The 17,559-nt window shown below is 56.6% G+C and overlaps 1 protein-coding gene across 1 annotated transcript in view; it reads left to right on the top strand.

The window, feature by feature from the left end:
* The first annotated feature begins 235 nt into the window (after positions 1–235).
* Positions 236–17,559, top strand: part of LOC146863610 (uncharacterized) — a 221,331-nt gene continuing 204,007 nt past the window's right edge. The window contains exon 1 of the mRNA XM_085627637.1: positions 236–556. Coding sequence (XP_085483763.1) covers positions 485–556 — 72 coding nt within the window. The 5' untranslated portion in view covers positions 236–484. The remainder of the gene's footprint in view (positions 557–17,559) is intronic.

Here is a 17,559-nt window from a genome sequence, read left to right as displayed (position 1 = left end):
GTATCAACGAGTGTACTCGTCTCTTTCTGAAGGACTTGCAGGTGTTTCCACATCTGGCCCCGGGTCCTTCTCTGCAGTGATGAGACGAGAGGCTTGCCTCTGTCAAACGCCAGGAGCGTGGGCGGGTCGCTGTTGTGCAATAATGGAACTGTTGTGTAAAAGCTGGGTGAAGAGACACCTGTTGTGTTCCTGTTGGCTCTTCCTGCACAGCTGCTGACGCGACAGCTGCTCTTCCAGAAGAAGGTCGGCGAGGACTGGTTAGACAGGACCATCCATCCCCAAAAGAAGGGCGTTTGTGCTTCTGAAGCCTGTTCTTTCCCAATCTCTGTTCCCAGCAGCCCCCCCCCCAACCTCCTCTGCATCATGGGAGGGGCGCCCGGCCCTGCGGCACACAGCAGACAGTATAAATATCAGGAGCTCTAGCGCCCAGAGGCAGACTTCTGGGAGCTCTCCTTCTGCACCTTCGGGACCTGCAGCTGGCAACATGGGTCTTGGCACTGTCTCTGCGGTCACACTCCTTCTCCTGGGGCTGTTCACCATCTCCGCCTCCGCTGAGGTAAGAGGGCCTTAATACCTGCTTAATGTGAGCTGGCAGCAATGCTTTTACTAAAGGGTACCACGTGACCGGGGCTTCCAGGTGAGTCCTGTCTCTGTCCATGCAGGGGAACCGCCCACCGGCCTCGCTGTGCACAAGGACTGTCCTATCAGAGATCTTTTGCTTCTCTGTGACGTCTGACATGCATGCTATGTGTGTCTCTTACTTCTATATGGGTCTAACATGTATGATATGCATGACATGTGTGTACCAGCAGTCTACTTAATAGAATGTCAAAGATTAAATTGTACACACATTTATAAAATCTGGCAATACGAAAAATCTCAATTCCAAAAGGAGCATTTCAGGCTGATGGCGATATGTCCCAATTAGCCGATTAGTCCCAAAGAGGAGTATATAGTGTGAGAGACAATAACAAAATGTCGCAAAGCTCATCACCAAAGGTTAACTTTCTTCAACGTTCATTTGCGCAATAGAACTGCTCAGTTTCTGAGTGCTGGGCCGTGTGCAGTTCAAATAATATTAACAGACTTCCCAGCCCTTGCTAGAACTTGGGCTGAATTATTACTGAAGCACAGATCCGATGCTCCCCTGCAACGCCTCAGTAACTTATCCCGATTGACTGGGACCAGTAGACGTCGGCGATCGTTGGCAGGATGAGGGCAACAACATAGCAGATGTAACCAGAACTCATGTGGATAATTACAGAGCCTACATGTTAGCTGTCCATTCCTCCGAGCCCACAGCGGGTTAAAATCATGAATTGGAAGGGCTAGCAGCCTCACATAAATAATTTTATTGCGAGTCTGTGATTGGAGAGAGTAATAAAAATATGGCTGAGGTTTCCCCTTGATATACGAGGCATCAAGAGATGTAAGGAGTGGCCTTTTGGGAAGCCGAGTGATGTCTCTCTCAAATGACACTGAAGTGACTTGGCTTGGTATCGCCTTCTTCCACGTTGATTCAATGAGAGACGCTTGAGGTTTCAATCCTCAGTGTGGAAGTGGCCACGTGCAGCCGTCTGCACCAGGGGGAGAGTTCGTCCGTGAACACAGATTGCAATTGTTCTTTCATGGACTGAGCTGGCGCACGCAAAGTGTAGATATAGAATTAAATTAGGTCTCCTGTGTACCAGCAGTCTGACATGTATGACATGTGTAGTATGTGTGTACCAGCAGTCTTTTATCTCCAAACAGGTCTGACCTTCATATGGATGTGACACCTTTAATATGTATCGTATGCGTGTATCAGAGAAGTTTATCCTAAAATGGGTATGACACCAATGATATGTATGGTTTGTGTGTACCTGGTGACTTACCTCCATATCGGTCCAACATGTACCAGCAGTCTGTAACCTCCATACATGTTTGACACAAATGGCATGTATGGTATGTTTGTGCCAGCAGTCTTTACCCTCCATACATGTTTGACACAAATGGCATGTATGGTATGTGTGTGCCAGCAGTCTTTACCCTCCATACATGTTTGACACAAATGGCATGTATGGTATGTGTGTACCAGCAGTCTTTACCCACCATACATGTTTGACACAAATGGCATGTATGGTATGTGTGTGCCAGCAGTCTTTACCCTCCATACATGTTTGACACAAATGGCATGTATGGTATATGTGTACCAGCAGTCTTTACCCTCCATACATGTTTGACACAAATGGCATGTATGGTATGTGTGTCCCAGCAGTCTTTACCCTCCATACATGTTTGACACAAGTGGCATGTATGGTATGTGTGTGCCAGCAGTCTTTACCCTCCATACATGTTTGACACAAATGGCATGTATGGTATGTGTGTGCCAGCAGTCTTTACCCTCCATACATGTTTGACACAAATGGCATGTATGGTATGTGTGTCCCAGCAGTCTTTTACCTCCATACATGTTTGACACAAATGGCATGTATGGTATGTGTGTACCAGCAGTCTTTACCCTCCATACATGTTTGACACAAATGGCATGTATGGTATGTGTGTGCCAGCAGTCTTTACCCTCCATACATGTTTGACACAAATGGCATGTATGGTATGTGTGTGCCAGCAGTCTTTACCCTCCATACATGTTTGACACAAATGGCATGTATGGTATGTGTGTGCCAGCAGTCTTTACCCTCCATACATGTTTGACACAAATGGCATGTATGGTATGTGTGTGCCAGCAGTCTTTACCCTCCATACATGTTTGACACAAATGGCATGTGTGGTATGTGTGTCCCAGCAGTATTTTACCTCCATATACTTCTGTTTTCGTTTGTGCTGTGTAAAACTGCCAAAAATAAAATGTTGAGGCCTGTCACATGCTCTCATCTCCCCCTGCAAGAATTGACCCAGTGTTGACTTTTAATGTCAAAGGTCATCCTTAGAAGGGGAGATTGGGGATTGCGTGAGAGGCATTAACATATTCTTTTTGTGCGTCTCACAAACCTTCCAATTGGGTTTCTGCGTGAGTAGCAAGGGTTGGCATGTATGGTATGTTTCACTCGGTATGTCTGACTTTATTCACACATGGCTGAGGAAGCTAGTGGGAATTAAAAGGAAACATTCTCTCACTTTCGCTCTGGAGCACCTTAAACTGAGAGTAAATCATGAGAAAATTGTTTTCTCTCAAACATGGAAATCACATTCCTGCAAAGGAGCCGCATTTTACGTGCGTAAAAATCTCCTCAGATGCACCGCAACCAACAAGGGTTTGTATTGTGACTAAACTCTGTTCTCTCACTTAGTCTCTGCTCCGTTTGTGACTCTCAAAAGCCAGGCTTTCACAGCATTGCGTTTCAAAGGAGACCGCGCCCTCGAGCGCTTTGAAGTCTGCCACCACAGGTGGTCAATCAAGGGGGAGGGGTCTCCTTCTGACCCCCTCGCACATGTTTTTTCCCGCCGTTTTCGCCACCGCTGACCCGCTCTCCTCCTTCCTGCTCCCGCCTGCAGTCCCCGCCTCCCCCCACTGCCCATTGGACAACCCGCTCCCGCCTCCCAGCTGACCCTCCCTCCCGGCTCCTTATTTAAAGGGACAGTAGCGGGCTGGTCAGTGTGACCCCTGTGCCCCCACAGCCGGTCGCTCCCCCTCACTGCTCTGCCTACCTGTCGCTGCCTGGCACCTGCCCACCCTGTTACCTCCGCCTGACGCCACTCACCTGGTTCACGCCGCTGCCGCCTCCTGCCTCCTGCTTCCTGCCTGTCGCTTCCTGCCGCTGCTGCCCCTCCTCGCCCGCTGACCTCCGACGCTGCCCCGGTGACTTCCGCTCCGTTTTTTCCCGCCGTTTTCGCCACCGCTGACCCGCTCTCCTCCTTCCTGCTCCCGCCTGCAGTCCCCGCCTCCCCCCACTGCCCATTGGACAACCCGCTCCCGCCTCCCAGCTGACCCTCCCTCCCGGCTCCTTATTTAAAGGGACAGTAGCGGGCTGGTCAGTGTGACCCCTGTGCCCCCACAGCCGGTCGCTCCCCCTCACTGCTCTGCCTACCTGTCGCTGCCTGGCACCTGCCCACCCTGTTACCTCCGCCTGACGCCACTCACCTGGTTCACGCCGCTGCCGCCTCCTGCCTCCTGCTTCCTGCCTGTCGCTTCCTGCCGCTGCTGCCCCTCCTCGCCCGCTGACCTCCGACGCTGCCCCGGTGACTTCCGCTCCGTTTTTTCCCGCCGTTTTCGCCACCGCTGACCCGCTCTCCTCCTTCCTGCTCCCGCCTGCAGTCCCCGCCTCCCCCCACTGCCCATTGGACAACCCGCTCCCGCCTCCCAGCTGACCCTCCCTCCCGGCTCCTTATTTAAAGGGACAGTAGCGGGCTGGTCAGTGTGACCCCTGTGCCCCCACAGCCGGTCGCTCCCCCTCACTGCTCTGCCTACCTGTCGCTGCCTGGCACCTGCCCACCCTGTTACCTCCGCCTGACGCCACTCACCTGGTTCACGCCGCTGCCGCCTCCTGCCTCCTGCTTCCTGCCTGTCGCTTCCTGCCGCTGCTGCCCCTCCTCGCCCGCTGACCTCCGACGCTGCCCCGGTGACTTCCGCTCCGTTTTTTCCCGCCGTTTTCGCCACCGCTGACCCGCTCTCCTCCTTCCTGCTCCCGCCTGCAGTCCCCGCCTCCCCCCACTGCCCATTGGACAACCCGCTCCCGCCTCCCAGCTGACCCTCCCTCCCGGCTCCTTATTTATGACGCCCCCTGAGCGACCGCGCAGCGGACGCGCGCAGCGGGAGCGCCGACTGAGCGCCGAAGGTGCGCCAAAGGTAAGCCCGTCTGTGCCCGTCCGTGCCTGGACCGCGCCCAGCGCCAGACCCCCTGGCCCCCGCGCCCGCCAGCCTCCCCGCAGGACCTACGACTTCACTACGCTCATCGCACTCAAAACCGCCCGAGCCCCCGGGTGCTACCGAGCGTCCCCGCGACACACCCATGGACCCTTCGCCTGCCGATCCTGCAACTTCTCCTGCCTCCAAACAAGCACCACGCCCACCAAGACGGACAACAGCAACCACCTCAAGTGCATCCTGATCAACACACGCTCCGTCCACAGACACGCCGTGGAACTCTGGAACCTCCTCGACACCGCATCTCCAGATGTCGCCTTCCTCACGGAAACCTGGATGAACACCTCCTCAGCCCCCGACATCGCCATAGCCATCCCGGACGGCTACAAGATCATCAGGAGGGATCGCGTCAACCAGACCGGAGGAGGGATCGCCATCGTACACAAAGACACCATTCGCATCTCGACTGACTCCACCGACGCATTCAACACCGCCGAATACCTGCACTTCCAGATCCACACCGACCCCAAGACTACCCTCAGAGGCACCCTCATCTACAGACCCCCGGGACCACGCGCACAGTTCTGCGAAGACATCACGGACTTCATCAGCCCTCACGCCCTCCCCTCCGCCGACTACATCCTCCTCGGGGACCTCAACTTCCACCTGGAGAACAACAACGACCGCAACACGACCACCCTGCTGGACAACCTCGCCAACCTCGGACTCCAGCAACTGGTCAACACCCCCACCCACCACGCCGGCCACACGCTCGACCCCCTCTTCTCATCCAGCAAGCACGTCACCTTCAGCCACTGCACCGGACTCCACTGGACTGACCACAGCTGCGTCCACTTCAGCTTCAAGAAGAACACGGTCCAGCACCACCCGAAGCAGGTTCCCCACAGAAACTGGAGCAAGATCACCGTCGACCAGCTCACCACCTCCCTCAGCCAGAACCCACCGGTCAGGACAACGGACCCTAACACAGCAGCCCTCGACCTCACGCAATGGCTGACCTCCTGTGCCAACGACCTCGCCCCACTGAAGAACCCTCTCACCAGGCCCAGAAGCAAGAAGGCCCCCTGGTTCACCGACGAACTCAAGGACTCCAAGAAGGCCTGCCGCACCCTCGAGAAGGCCTGGCGCCTCGACAAGACCACCGACAACAGAACCGCCCTCAAACTCGCCACCCGCAGACATCATCAGCTCATCCGCACCACCAAGAAGAAATCTTTGAAGGAACGACTGGACAAGAACGCCCATGACAGCAAGGAGCTCTTCAACATCGTCAAGGAGTTCTCCAACCCCAGCGCCGGCAACAACGACATCACCCCCTCGCAGGACCTCTGCGACTCCCTCGCCTCGTACTTCCACCGCAAGATCGCCGACATCCACAACAGTTTCGGCGCTCCACCCCCGCACCCATCGACCGAACCTACACACCCCGCCGCTATCCTCCAGACATGGACCAAAGTGGCCACCGAAGACACGACACGCATGATGAACACCATCCACTCCGGATCTCCGACCGACCCATGCCCCCACCATGTCTTCAACAAGGCCGCCTCTACCATCGCACCTCACCTCCGAGACATCCTCAACGCCTCCTTCGACACAGCCACCTTCCCGGAGAGCTGGAAGCACGCCGAGCTCAGCGCACTACTGAAAAAACCAACAGCGGACCCGACCGACCTCAAGAACTTCCGCCCAATCTCGCTCCTTCCATTCCCTGCCAAAGTCATCGAGAAGGTCGTCAACAAGCAGCTGGCCGCCTTCCTCGAGACGAACGGATCCCTCGACCCATCGCAATCCGGATTCAGAGCCAACCACAGTACCGAGACCGCCCTCATCGCAGCCACCGATGACATCCGAGCCCTGCTCGACAAAGGTGAAACAGCGGCACTCATCCTCCTTGACCTCTCCGCAGCATTTGACACGGTCTGCCACCGCACCCTAGTCCAACGCCTCAATGACACCGGCATCCAGGGGACTGCTCTGGAATGGATCATCTCATTCCTCTCCGGCAGAACACAGAGAGTACGCCTCCCTCCGTTCCGCTCTGAGGCCACCGAAGTCATCTGCGGCGTCCCGCAAGGATCGTCGCTCAGCCCCACTCTCTTCAACATCTACATGAAACCCCTCGCTGCCATCGCACGCCAACACAACCTCAACATCATTTCCTACGCCGATGACACCCAGCTGATTCTCTCCCTCACCAGAGACCCCGACACCGCCAAAGCCGACCTACACGAAGGGATGAAAGATGTCGCCGAATGGATGAACATCAGCCGCCTGAAGTTGAACACGGACAAGACAGAAGTCCTCATCCTGGGACCGTCGCCCTCCGCATGGGACGACTCCTGGTGGCCCCCGGCCCTGGGCACCGCACCCAAGCCAACGGACCACGCACGCAACCTGGGCGTCATCCTGGACTCCTCCCTATCGATGACCAGACAAGTCAACGCTGTCTCCTCATCTTGCTTCCACAACCTCCGCATGCTCCGCAAGATCTTCAGATGGATCCCGACCGAGACCAGGAAGACTGTCACCCAGGCCCTCGTCACCAGCAGACTAGACTACGGAAACACCCTCTACGCCGGCACTACAGCCAAGCTTCTGAAAAGACTTCAGCGTATCCAGAACGCCTCCGCCCGTCTCATCCTGGACGCCCCCCGACGCAGCCACATCTCGAGCCACCTGAGAGACCTGCACTGGCTCCCTGTCAACAAGAGGATCACGTTCAGACTCCTCACCCACGCACACAAATCCCTCCACGACCTGGGCCCAAGGTACCTCAACGACCGCCTGACTTTCTACACGCCCACCCGACAGCTACGATCCGCAAACCTCGCCCTCGCCGCCGTCCCTCGCATCCAGAGAGCCACCGCCGGAGGAAGATCCTTCTCCTACCTAGCGGCCAAGACATGGAACTCCCTGCCCGTCCACCTGCGGCTGACCCAGGACCACTTCGCCTTCAGGAAACAGCTCAAGACCTGGCTGTTCGAGCAGTAGCAGACCCCCTCCCCCAAGCGCCTTGAGACCCTTCCGGGTGAGTAGTGCGCGCTATAAATTCCATGATTGATTGATTGATTGATTGATGACATATCTCGACACAAACAGTAGTGGTAAACAGAACTTTTACCCCTTCATGGCCAACCTGAGTCTCCTTTTAAACCCCAATCTCTTGAAAACGGCTGAATGGATTTACATCAAGTCATAAACACGCACTTGTTGATTAAAGTTCTAACTTTTTGCCATGTTTGGTGTTTTGCATTCAGCAACTGTTTTCTGTATGGAAGTGCAACGTGTCCTAATGGAATTATCGTGGAAAATAACGCATTTATGACCCCCCTCTTATTCTTATTCTTGGCCCCTCTCACATCAGCGGGAAACTTTTCCTGAAGGATCCAAGGCAGATGACTCTTGTTTTGCAAATTGTCCTTCAGAGTTAACACTGATTCTAAGTTATTCGCGAAAATAAATGCGCTTCCGATGGAAACTTTAAAGGAACAACAAGTACACAGTGGCGAACAGCATCCTGCAGTGTATGCACACACCTGTTGCATCCTTCAATGTATGCAGACACCTGTTGCATCCTGCAATGTATGCAGACACCTGTTGTATCCTGCAATATATGCACACACCTGTTGCATCCTGCAGTGTATGCACACACCTGTTGCATCCTGCAGTGTATGTACACACCTGTTGTATCCTGCAATGTATGCACACACCTGTTGCATCCTTCAATGTATGCAGACACCTGTTGCATCCTGCAATGTATGCAGACACCTGTTGTATCCTGCAATATATGCACACACCTGTTGCATCCTGCAGTGTATGCACACACCTGTTGCATCCTGCAGTGTATGCACACACCTGTTGCATCCTGCAGTGTATGCACACACCTGTTGCATCCTGATATGTATGCACACACCTGTTGCATCCTGCAATGTATGCACACACCTGTTGCATCCTGCAATGTATGCACACACCTGTTGCATCCTTCAATGTATGCAGACACCTGTTGCATCCTGCAATGTATGCAGACACCTGTTGTATCCTGCAATATATGCACACACCTGTTGCATCCTGCAGTGTATGCACACACCTGTTGCATCCTGCAGTGTATGCACACACCTGTTGCATCCTGCAGTGTATGCACACACCTGTTGCATCCTGAAATGTATGCACACACCTGTTGCATCCTGCAATGTATGCACACACCTGTTGCATCCTGCAATGTATGCACACACCTGTTGCATCCTGCAGTGTATGCACACACCTGTTGCATCCTGAAATGTATGCACACACCTGTTGTATCCTGCAATGTATGCACACACCTGTTGCATCCTGCAATGTATGCACACACCTGTTGCATCCTGCAATGTATGCACACACCTGTTGCATCCTGCAATGTATGCACACACCTGTTGCATCCTGCAATGTATGCACACACCTGTTGTATCCTGCAATGTATGCACACACCTGTTGTATCCTGCAATGTATGCACACACCTGTTGGTTGCATCCTGCAATGTATGCACACACCTGTTGTATCCTGCAATGTATGCACACACCTGTTGCATCCTGCAGTGTATGCACACACCTGTTAAATCCTGCAATGTATGCACACGCCTGTTGCATCCTGCAATGTATGCTCACACCTGTTGCACCCTGCAGTGTATGCACACACCTGTTGTATCCTGCAATGCATGCTCACACCTGTTGCATCCTGCAGTGTATGCACACACCTGTTGCATCCTGCAATGTATGCTCACACCTGTTGCACCCTGCAGTGTATGCACACACCTGTTGCATCCTGCAGTGTATGCACACACCTGTTGTATCCTGCAATGTATGCACACACCTGTTGCATCCTGCAATGTGTGAGACCGGCCTCGTGGCGTGGGCCCTCCCGACCAGCAAAGTACACTACAACCACGCCGAACCTCGTGGGCACGGCCTCCCGGCTTCTGTGGACCAACATCCCGAGGGCCGACCAGATCCCCCAACGCGCATGCCCGGTCGAGGGAGAACGAAACCCCCCACCCAAACCAGACCGAGAGGCGCCGACCCTGTCACACCTCTGGTCTCTTCCCCGAGGGAGGTTTCGATCGACCACTAGGCCCCCGGTGAGCGGGCGCCTCGCCTGCTGGGTGTCTGGAGTCCCTCCCAGACCCACCTGAACAGATCAAGGGGCCGAGCGACAGGAAACCCCAACACACCGCCCCCAGGCATCAGACCCCTCTCCGCGAGGACTCCGGACTTCAAAGAGGAGGGGGAGTATAACAAGGGGTGCTGAAGGGACGAGAGGCAGAGAAGACCTGGACTGACGAGAGCCTGCGGATTTGTTCGCGGCTCGATCGCTCCCTGAAACGAAGAACGCTACCCGAACTCTGAACCATTTGAGCCCTGCTGACGCTGTCGCGGCTCCCCGAACTCTGAACCATCTGAGCCCTGTTGACGCTGTCGCGGCTCCCCGAATTCTGAACCATCTGAGCCCTGCTGACGCTGTCGCGGCTCCCTGAACTCTGAACCATCTGAGCCCTGCTGACGCTGTCGCGGCTCCCCGAACTCTGAACCATCTGAGCCCTGCTGACGCCGTCGCGGCTCCCCGAACTACGAACCTCCGGTGCCTGCTGAGTGACTCGCGGCCCGCTCCTCCAAGAGAAACTGCAGAGATTGCAGAGAGAAGCAACATCCCCTCAGCTCGAGGATTGAGAGCTGTGCGCCGGATACCTCGCAGAGACACTGATTCAAAGACTGTCCCGCTACCCCTTTTCCCTCATCACGAGATCGCTGCCGCTTGTGGCACTAATTCTGCACCTGCCTTCCGGATCATAAAGGTCCCTGACAACTACCGATAAAAGTCTATTGTCTTACAACGAATTACTGTGTGGTGTCCCTCTATCCGCAGAAGAGTGAAGCGTAGCGTGTGCGATCCTAGGTGCGAGACCCTTCCAGGAAGGGCCTCCCTGCTCTTGCTCGGCCTAACTCTGGAAAAGGTGGGCCTCAGGGTGGTCAGGAACACATTCCGCAGCCTCCCCGGGGAACGCCTTCCAACATTTGGTGGCAGGCGACGGGATCCGAGCCAACACCTAGAGATCGTGTAGTAGACGACATACGCATTACCAAGAAGGATGGAAGGAGAAACTTCCCTAGGTGCCGCAGGCACCAACCCGAGCACGGCATTCCAAAAAGATCAGTTAGAATCTTATATACACCGAGAACTGAAGCAATTCTGCAAAGACTTTGGAATCGCTACCACCGGACTAAGCACGAAAGAGGACTTCCAGGGGGCATTAAAAACCTGGGTCGAGGCAGAAACTCCCCGGACACAAACAGAAGGAGAACCTCCCAACGAACCACGAAGCAACCAGGGGAGGAACGGCGCCCCCGAGAGGAGCCTATCCCCAGAGGAACTAGCGGACAGAGAAAGAGATCGCAACCACGAACTAGAACTAGCAAAATTAAAAATCGAAGGAGAGCTAAAGCTGGCTGAGAAAAAACTGGCGGTGGAACAGTTACGCCTACAAGGAGAACTAGAGGAAAAGAAACGACAGAGGGAACACGACGAGAAAAAACTCCAACTAGAGCACGAACGTAGCCTGAAGGAAATCGAGCTCAAGGCTAAGAAGGCGGAGGCCCGACCCTCGGAAACCCAACCCATCTCCTCCACCGTGGAACCAAAGGTCCACATCCCCAAAGATGTCGTAAAAGAATACTATAAGAACGACGATATTCAGCAATGGTTCAAGGCCTACGAAGTCGCCATGACCTCCCACCGAGTCCCGCAGAAGGACTGGGGGGCTGGGCTGTGGGGCCGGTTCCTGAGTGAGGGGAGAGATACCCTGCTGGACCTGCCCTCCACCGTGATGAACTCCTACAGTCACATGAAAGAGGCTCTAGTAGCCAGATATGGGCTCACCCCTGAAATGTACCGGCAACGGTTTAGAGACTGCAAAAAGATACCCGGTACCACCTGGGTGGAGTACGTGAACTTCTACAGCCGGGCCTTGGACGGATGGATCAAGGGCAGCAAGGTCTCCACCTTCGAGGAGCTGTTCGACCTGATCGCTTGGGAACACTTGTCCGCGAATTGCTTCGTAGAGCTGCGCCAGCACCTCCTGGACAGCAAACTCACAGACCCTCGAAAACTGGCCGTCGAGGCTGACCGATGGGTGAACACCCGGGCCTCCCGGGGCCCCGTGGGGGACTACGGTCGCCACAGCCAGGGACCTCCCCGCCAGAGGGGCGGAGGGAATCAAGGCCGGCAAAGGGAGCTTCCGGGGGGATCCCTGCTCAGCCCTCCCAGAGGACAATCTCCGCCCTTTCCAGCCCCACCTCCGGCCAGCACCGGGCCACCAGGGAGGCCGGGGCCCCGAGTGAGGATCACCTGCTTCCGCTGCCAACAGACCGGACACTATGCCAGCGACCCCCAGTGTCCCCTGTACCAGCGGTCCACCACAACAACCCCGCCGACTCGACAGATGGCCTCCGTAGCCCTGGGGGAAGAGATGGAAGACTCCGAAGAATGGGAACCAGCCGCCATGGCCTTGGTCTCCCTAGGGGATCGAGAGATGGTCCCCGGAACGTCCCTGCCCACCAACACGAAGAAGTACCGACAGCAGGTGACGGTCAACGGTCACCGCATCGAGGGCCTCCGGGACACGGGGGTGAGTGTCACGGCAGTTCATTGTCACCTGATCTCCGAGAATCAGATCCTGCCTGGCGCCTTTTGCCCCGTCATCTCCTCAGACAATTCCGAGAGCCTCTGTCGGATGGCCCTAGTCCCCTTCGAATGGGGGGGAGTCACCGGCAAGTTAAAGGTGGTGGTCCGAACCTCCCATCCCATGGACTGCCTCCTGGGCAATGACCTTGAGAAGTCCCCGTGGGGACAAGTGGAACGAAGAGCCCACCTCGAGATGATGGGCCTCCCCGAGTGGGTATGCGCCACCACTCGCTCAATGACTCTCCGGGCACCTCCCTCCGAGGGGGAGAGCCCATGCCGCTAGACACCGCCACCACCCCCGAGATCCAGAATACACCACCAGAGGCCAACGACCCCCTTCTGGACGAACCGACCGCGCCCGACGAGGGGTTAGTGCCTTCCGACCCCGAAGCCCTGACTCACCTCTAGGACCTGCCAGAACTGGCCCAGTGGCCCTGCGAAGGGGGCCCCTCCCGTGAAGAATTCTGCCAAGAACAATCCACCTGCCCGTCCCTCATCGGACCCCGACAACAGGCCGAGGCCCAAGCAGCAGGCGACCAGACTGGCACCCACTGGGTATACTGGGAGGACGGCCTCCTGTACAGCGAACAGAAGTCGGCGAGTTGGGATCGGCCCGGGTACTAGTGGTACCCCTACGCTTCCGAAGTCTCCTCCTGGGCCTGGCCCATGATGTACCCCTGGCCGGACACTTAGGCCAAGATAAGACCTACCAACGGCTCATCAGCCACTTCTATTGGCCCAAGATGCGAGCAAATGTGGAGGCCCACTGCAAATCCTGCCCCACGTGCCAGGACAGCGGAAAGAGTGGGGGCAAGCGCAAGGCTCCGCTACAACCCTTCCCCGTCGTCAGTACCCCTTTTGAGCGGGTAGGAATCGACATTGTGGGACCGCTGGACCCCAAGACCGCCCAGGGCCACCGGTTCATCCTCGTCCTAGTGGATCATGCCACCCGTTACCCCGAGGCCATCCCTCTCCGCACCGTGACGGCCCCCGTGGTGGGCCGGGCCTTGATGGGGATCTTCTCCCGCATGGGGTTCCCCCACGAAGTCGCGAGTGACCGGGGCACGAACTTTATCTCCCGTTATATGAAATCCCTCTGGCAGCAGTGCGGGGTATCGTACAAATTCACCACCCCGTACCACCCCCAAGGAAACGGACTAGTCGAGCGCTTCAACAAAACGCTGAAAGGAATGATCATGGGCCTTGAGGAACCCCTACGCTGGAGGTGGGACGTCCTCCTCCCATGTCTCCTGTTCGCCTACCGGGAGGTTCCCCAAAAATCCCTGGGGTTCAGCCCATTCGAACTATTATATGGACACCCCGTCCGAGGACCCCTGAGCCTGGTCAAGGAGGGGTGGGAAACAACCCCCCGGGGGACCCCTCCGGACGTGTTCCGGTACATCTTGGCGCTCCGCAACCAGACCCGAAAATTCAGGGAACTCGCAGAAGCAAACCTCGAGGCCAGTCAAGAAGAAATGAAGCGCTGGTATGACCAGAATGCTACGCTGGTCGAGTTTCAGCCGGGTCAACAAGTCTGGGTCATGGCCCCGGTGAGACCCTGCGCTCTCCAAGATAAATGGACTGGGCCCTTCAAGGTGGTCGAGCGGAAGAGCCAAGTCACATATCTCATCGATGTGCAGTCCCCGCGGAACCCCCTCCGGGTTCTCCACGTGAACCGCCTCAAGCCCCACTTTGTACGGACCGAATTAAGTCTACTCCTGGCCACCGACGATGGGGCCGAAGAAGACACCGAGCCCCTTCCAGACCCCCTGGGGGCGAAGAAAACCGATGGATCCGTGGAGGGAGTGAGACTGTCAACCGCCCTCACAGCCCAACAGACCGACGACTGCCGCCAGCTACTAGGGAAGTTCGCGGATCTCTTCTCCCTGACCCCCGGGGTCACCAGCTGGTGTGTCCACGACGTGGACACTGGAGACAGCCCGCCAGTGAGACATCGGGCCTACCGGGTCCCTGATCGGGTCCGGACCTGCATCCAGACCGAGGTGGCAAAGATGTTAGACCTCGGGGTGATTGAACCCTCCGACAGCCCCTGGGCCAGCCCGGTAGTCCTGGTGCCGAAAGCGACTACCCCGGGCGTTGCCCCCGAGCTGAGGTTTTGCTTGGACTACCGAGGCCTCAATGCGGTCACCCGAGCAGACGCTCACCCTATCCCCCGTGCCGACGAACTCATTGACCGCCTTGGGGCCGCCCGCTACCTCAGCACCTTCGACCTGACCAGTGGGTACTGGCAGATTGCCCTCACCGAGGGAGCCAAGGAGCGCTCCGCCTTCACCACCCCGGATGGGCACTACCGCTTTAGGGTGATGCCGTTCGGAATGAAAAATACCCCGGCCACCTTTCAGCGGCTGGTGAACAGGGTCCTGTCCGGACTAGAGGGGTTCTGCGCAGCATACCTCGACGACATAGCGGTCTTCAGCTCCCAATGGACCGAGCACCTCCAGCACCTCCGTCAAGTCCTGCTGGCTCTGCGCCGAGCCGGCCTCACCATCAAAGCTAGCAAATGTCAAATTGGGCACGGCTCCGTAACCTATCTGGGGTGGAGAAGTGTGGCTCAATGGTTAGAGTGGCAGACCTCGATGCAGAGCACTGGTCCGGGACCAGGGTTCGATTCCCGTCACGGCAGGGTCTCGGGCTATAAATTCCGCGGACCGGATATTCTCGCCTCAGTGCCTATTCTAATCATGGGTCCCACGCTGCAACTCTGGGCAATAGCTTGCTTAATCTCCACAATGGCCCCAACAGCGCTGGGATGCCTGGCCTCACCATGGGGGTGCCCAGGAGTGGACACCTCACATGGAAAGCCAGGAAGGGTTCCACAGCGGTATGAGTAAAAGCGCCAGGATGCCCCCGTTGGGGGTGGCAGTGCGCTATACAAGTACAAAACACACACACACACACACACACACACCAGGTGGGGAGTGGGCAGGTCGCCCCCCTCCAGCCGAAGATCGACGCCATCTTGTCCTGGGAGCCCCCTGCAACTCAAACGGAAGTCCGGGCCTTCCTGGGCCTCACCGGCTACTACCGAAGGTTTATTAAAGACTATGGCAGCATCGCAGGCCCTCTCACAGAACTAACCACAAAAAAACACCCCAAGAAGGTACACTGGACTCCCTCCTGCCAGAAGGCATTCGACACCCTAAAGGCCGCCATGTGTGCGGCTCCAGTGCTCAAAGCACCCGACTACGCCCAGGAGTTTGTGGTCCAGACGGACGCCTCGGAACACGGCATCGGGGCAGTCCTCTCACAGTACAACGACAAAGGCATAGATCAGCCCATAGCCTTCATCAGCCGAAGGTTACTGCCCCGGGAACAGCGGTGGAGCACAATTGAACGAGAGACGTTCGCAGTAGTCTGGGCCCTCAAAAAGCTACGGCCCTACCTGTTCGGAACGCACTTCCGAGTACAAACAGATCATCGACCCCTGCGGTGGTTGATGCAGATGCGAGGGGAAAACCCCAAGCTGCTACGCTGGTCCATCTCTCTCCAAGGGATGGATTTCACTGTGGAACATCGCCCCGGGACTGACCACGCCAACGCGGACGGCCTGTCCCGATTCTTCCGCTTCAGCGAGGAGAACTCCCAAGTGGATGGGTAGTTCTCCCCGCCTTTCAGCTGGGGGGGGCATGTGTGAGACCGGCCTCGTGGCGTGGGCCCTCCCGACCAGCAAAGTACACTACAACCACGCCGAACCTCGTGGGCACGGCCTCCCGGCTTCTGTGGACCAACATCCCGAAGGCCGACCAGATCCCCCAACGCGCATGCCCGGCCGAGGGAGAACGAAACCCCCCACCCAAACCAGACCGAGAGGCGCCGACCCTGTCACACCTCTGGTCTCTTCCCCGAGGGAGGTTTCGATCGACCACTAGGCCCCTGGTGAGCGGGCGCCTCGCCTGCTGGGTGTCTGGAGTCCCTCCCAGACCCACCTGAACAGATCAAGGGGCCGAGCGACAGGAAACCCCAACACACCGCCCCCAGGCATCAGACCCTTCTCCGCGAGGACTCCGGACTTCAAAGAGGAGGGGGAGTATAACAAGGGGTGCTGAAGGGACGAGAGGCAGAGAAGACCTGGACTGACGAGAGCCTGCGGATTTGGTCACGGCTCGATCGCTCCCTGAAACGAAGAACGCTACCCGAACTCTGAACCATTTGAGCCCTGCTGACGCTGTCGCAGCTCCCCGAACTCTGAACCATCTGAGCCCTGCTGACGCTGTCGCGGCTCCCCGAATTCTGAACCATCTGAGCCCTGCTGACGCTGTCGCGGCTCCCCGAACTCTGAACCATCTGAGCCCTGCTGACGCTGTCGCGGCTCCCCGAACTCTGAACCATCTGAGCCCTGCTGACGCCGTCGCGGCTCCCCGAACTACGAACCTCCGGTGCCTGCTGAGTGACTCGCGGCCCGCTCCTCCAAGAGAAACGGCAGAGATTGCCGAGAGAAGCAACATCCCCTCAGCTCGAGGATTCAGAGCTGTGCGCCGGATACCTCGCAGAGACACTGATTCAAAGACTGTCCCGCTACCTCTTTTCCCTCATCACGAGATCGCTGCCGCTTGTGGCACTAATTCTGCACCTGCCTTCCGGATCATAAAGGTCCCTGACAACTACCGATAAAAGTCTATTGTCTTACAACGAATTACTGTGTGGTGTCCCTCTATCCGCAGAAGAGTGAAGCGTAGCGTGTGCGATCCTAGGTGCGAGACCCTTCCAGGAAGGGCCTCCCTGCTCTTGCTCGGCCTAACTCTGGAAAAGGTGGGCCTCAGGGTGGTCAGGAACACATTCCGCAGCCTCCCCGGGGAACGCCTTCCAACACAATGTATGCACACACCTGTTGCATCCTGCAATGTATGCACACACCTGTTGCATCCTGCAATGTATGCACACACCTGTTGCATCCTGCAATGTATGCACACACCTGTTGCACCCTGCAGTGTATGCACACACCTGTTGCACCCTGCAATGTATGCTCACACCTGTTGCACCCTGCAGTGTATGCACACACC

Source organism: Triturus cristatus, chromosome 2_1, assembly GCF_964204655.1.
Source record: "Triturus cristatus chromosome 2_1, aTriCri1.1, whole genome shotgun sequence".
Classification (NCBI taxonomy): domain Eukaryota; kingdom Metazoa; phylum Chordata; class Amphibia; order Caudata; family Salamandridae; genus Triturus; species Triturus cristatus.
The sequence above is the reverse complement of the archived record's forward strand: the minus strand, read 5'-3'. Positions and strand labels throughout refer to the sequence as shown.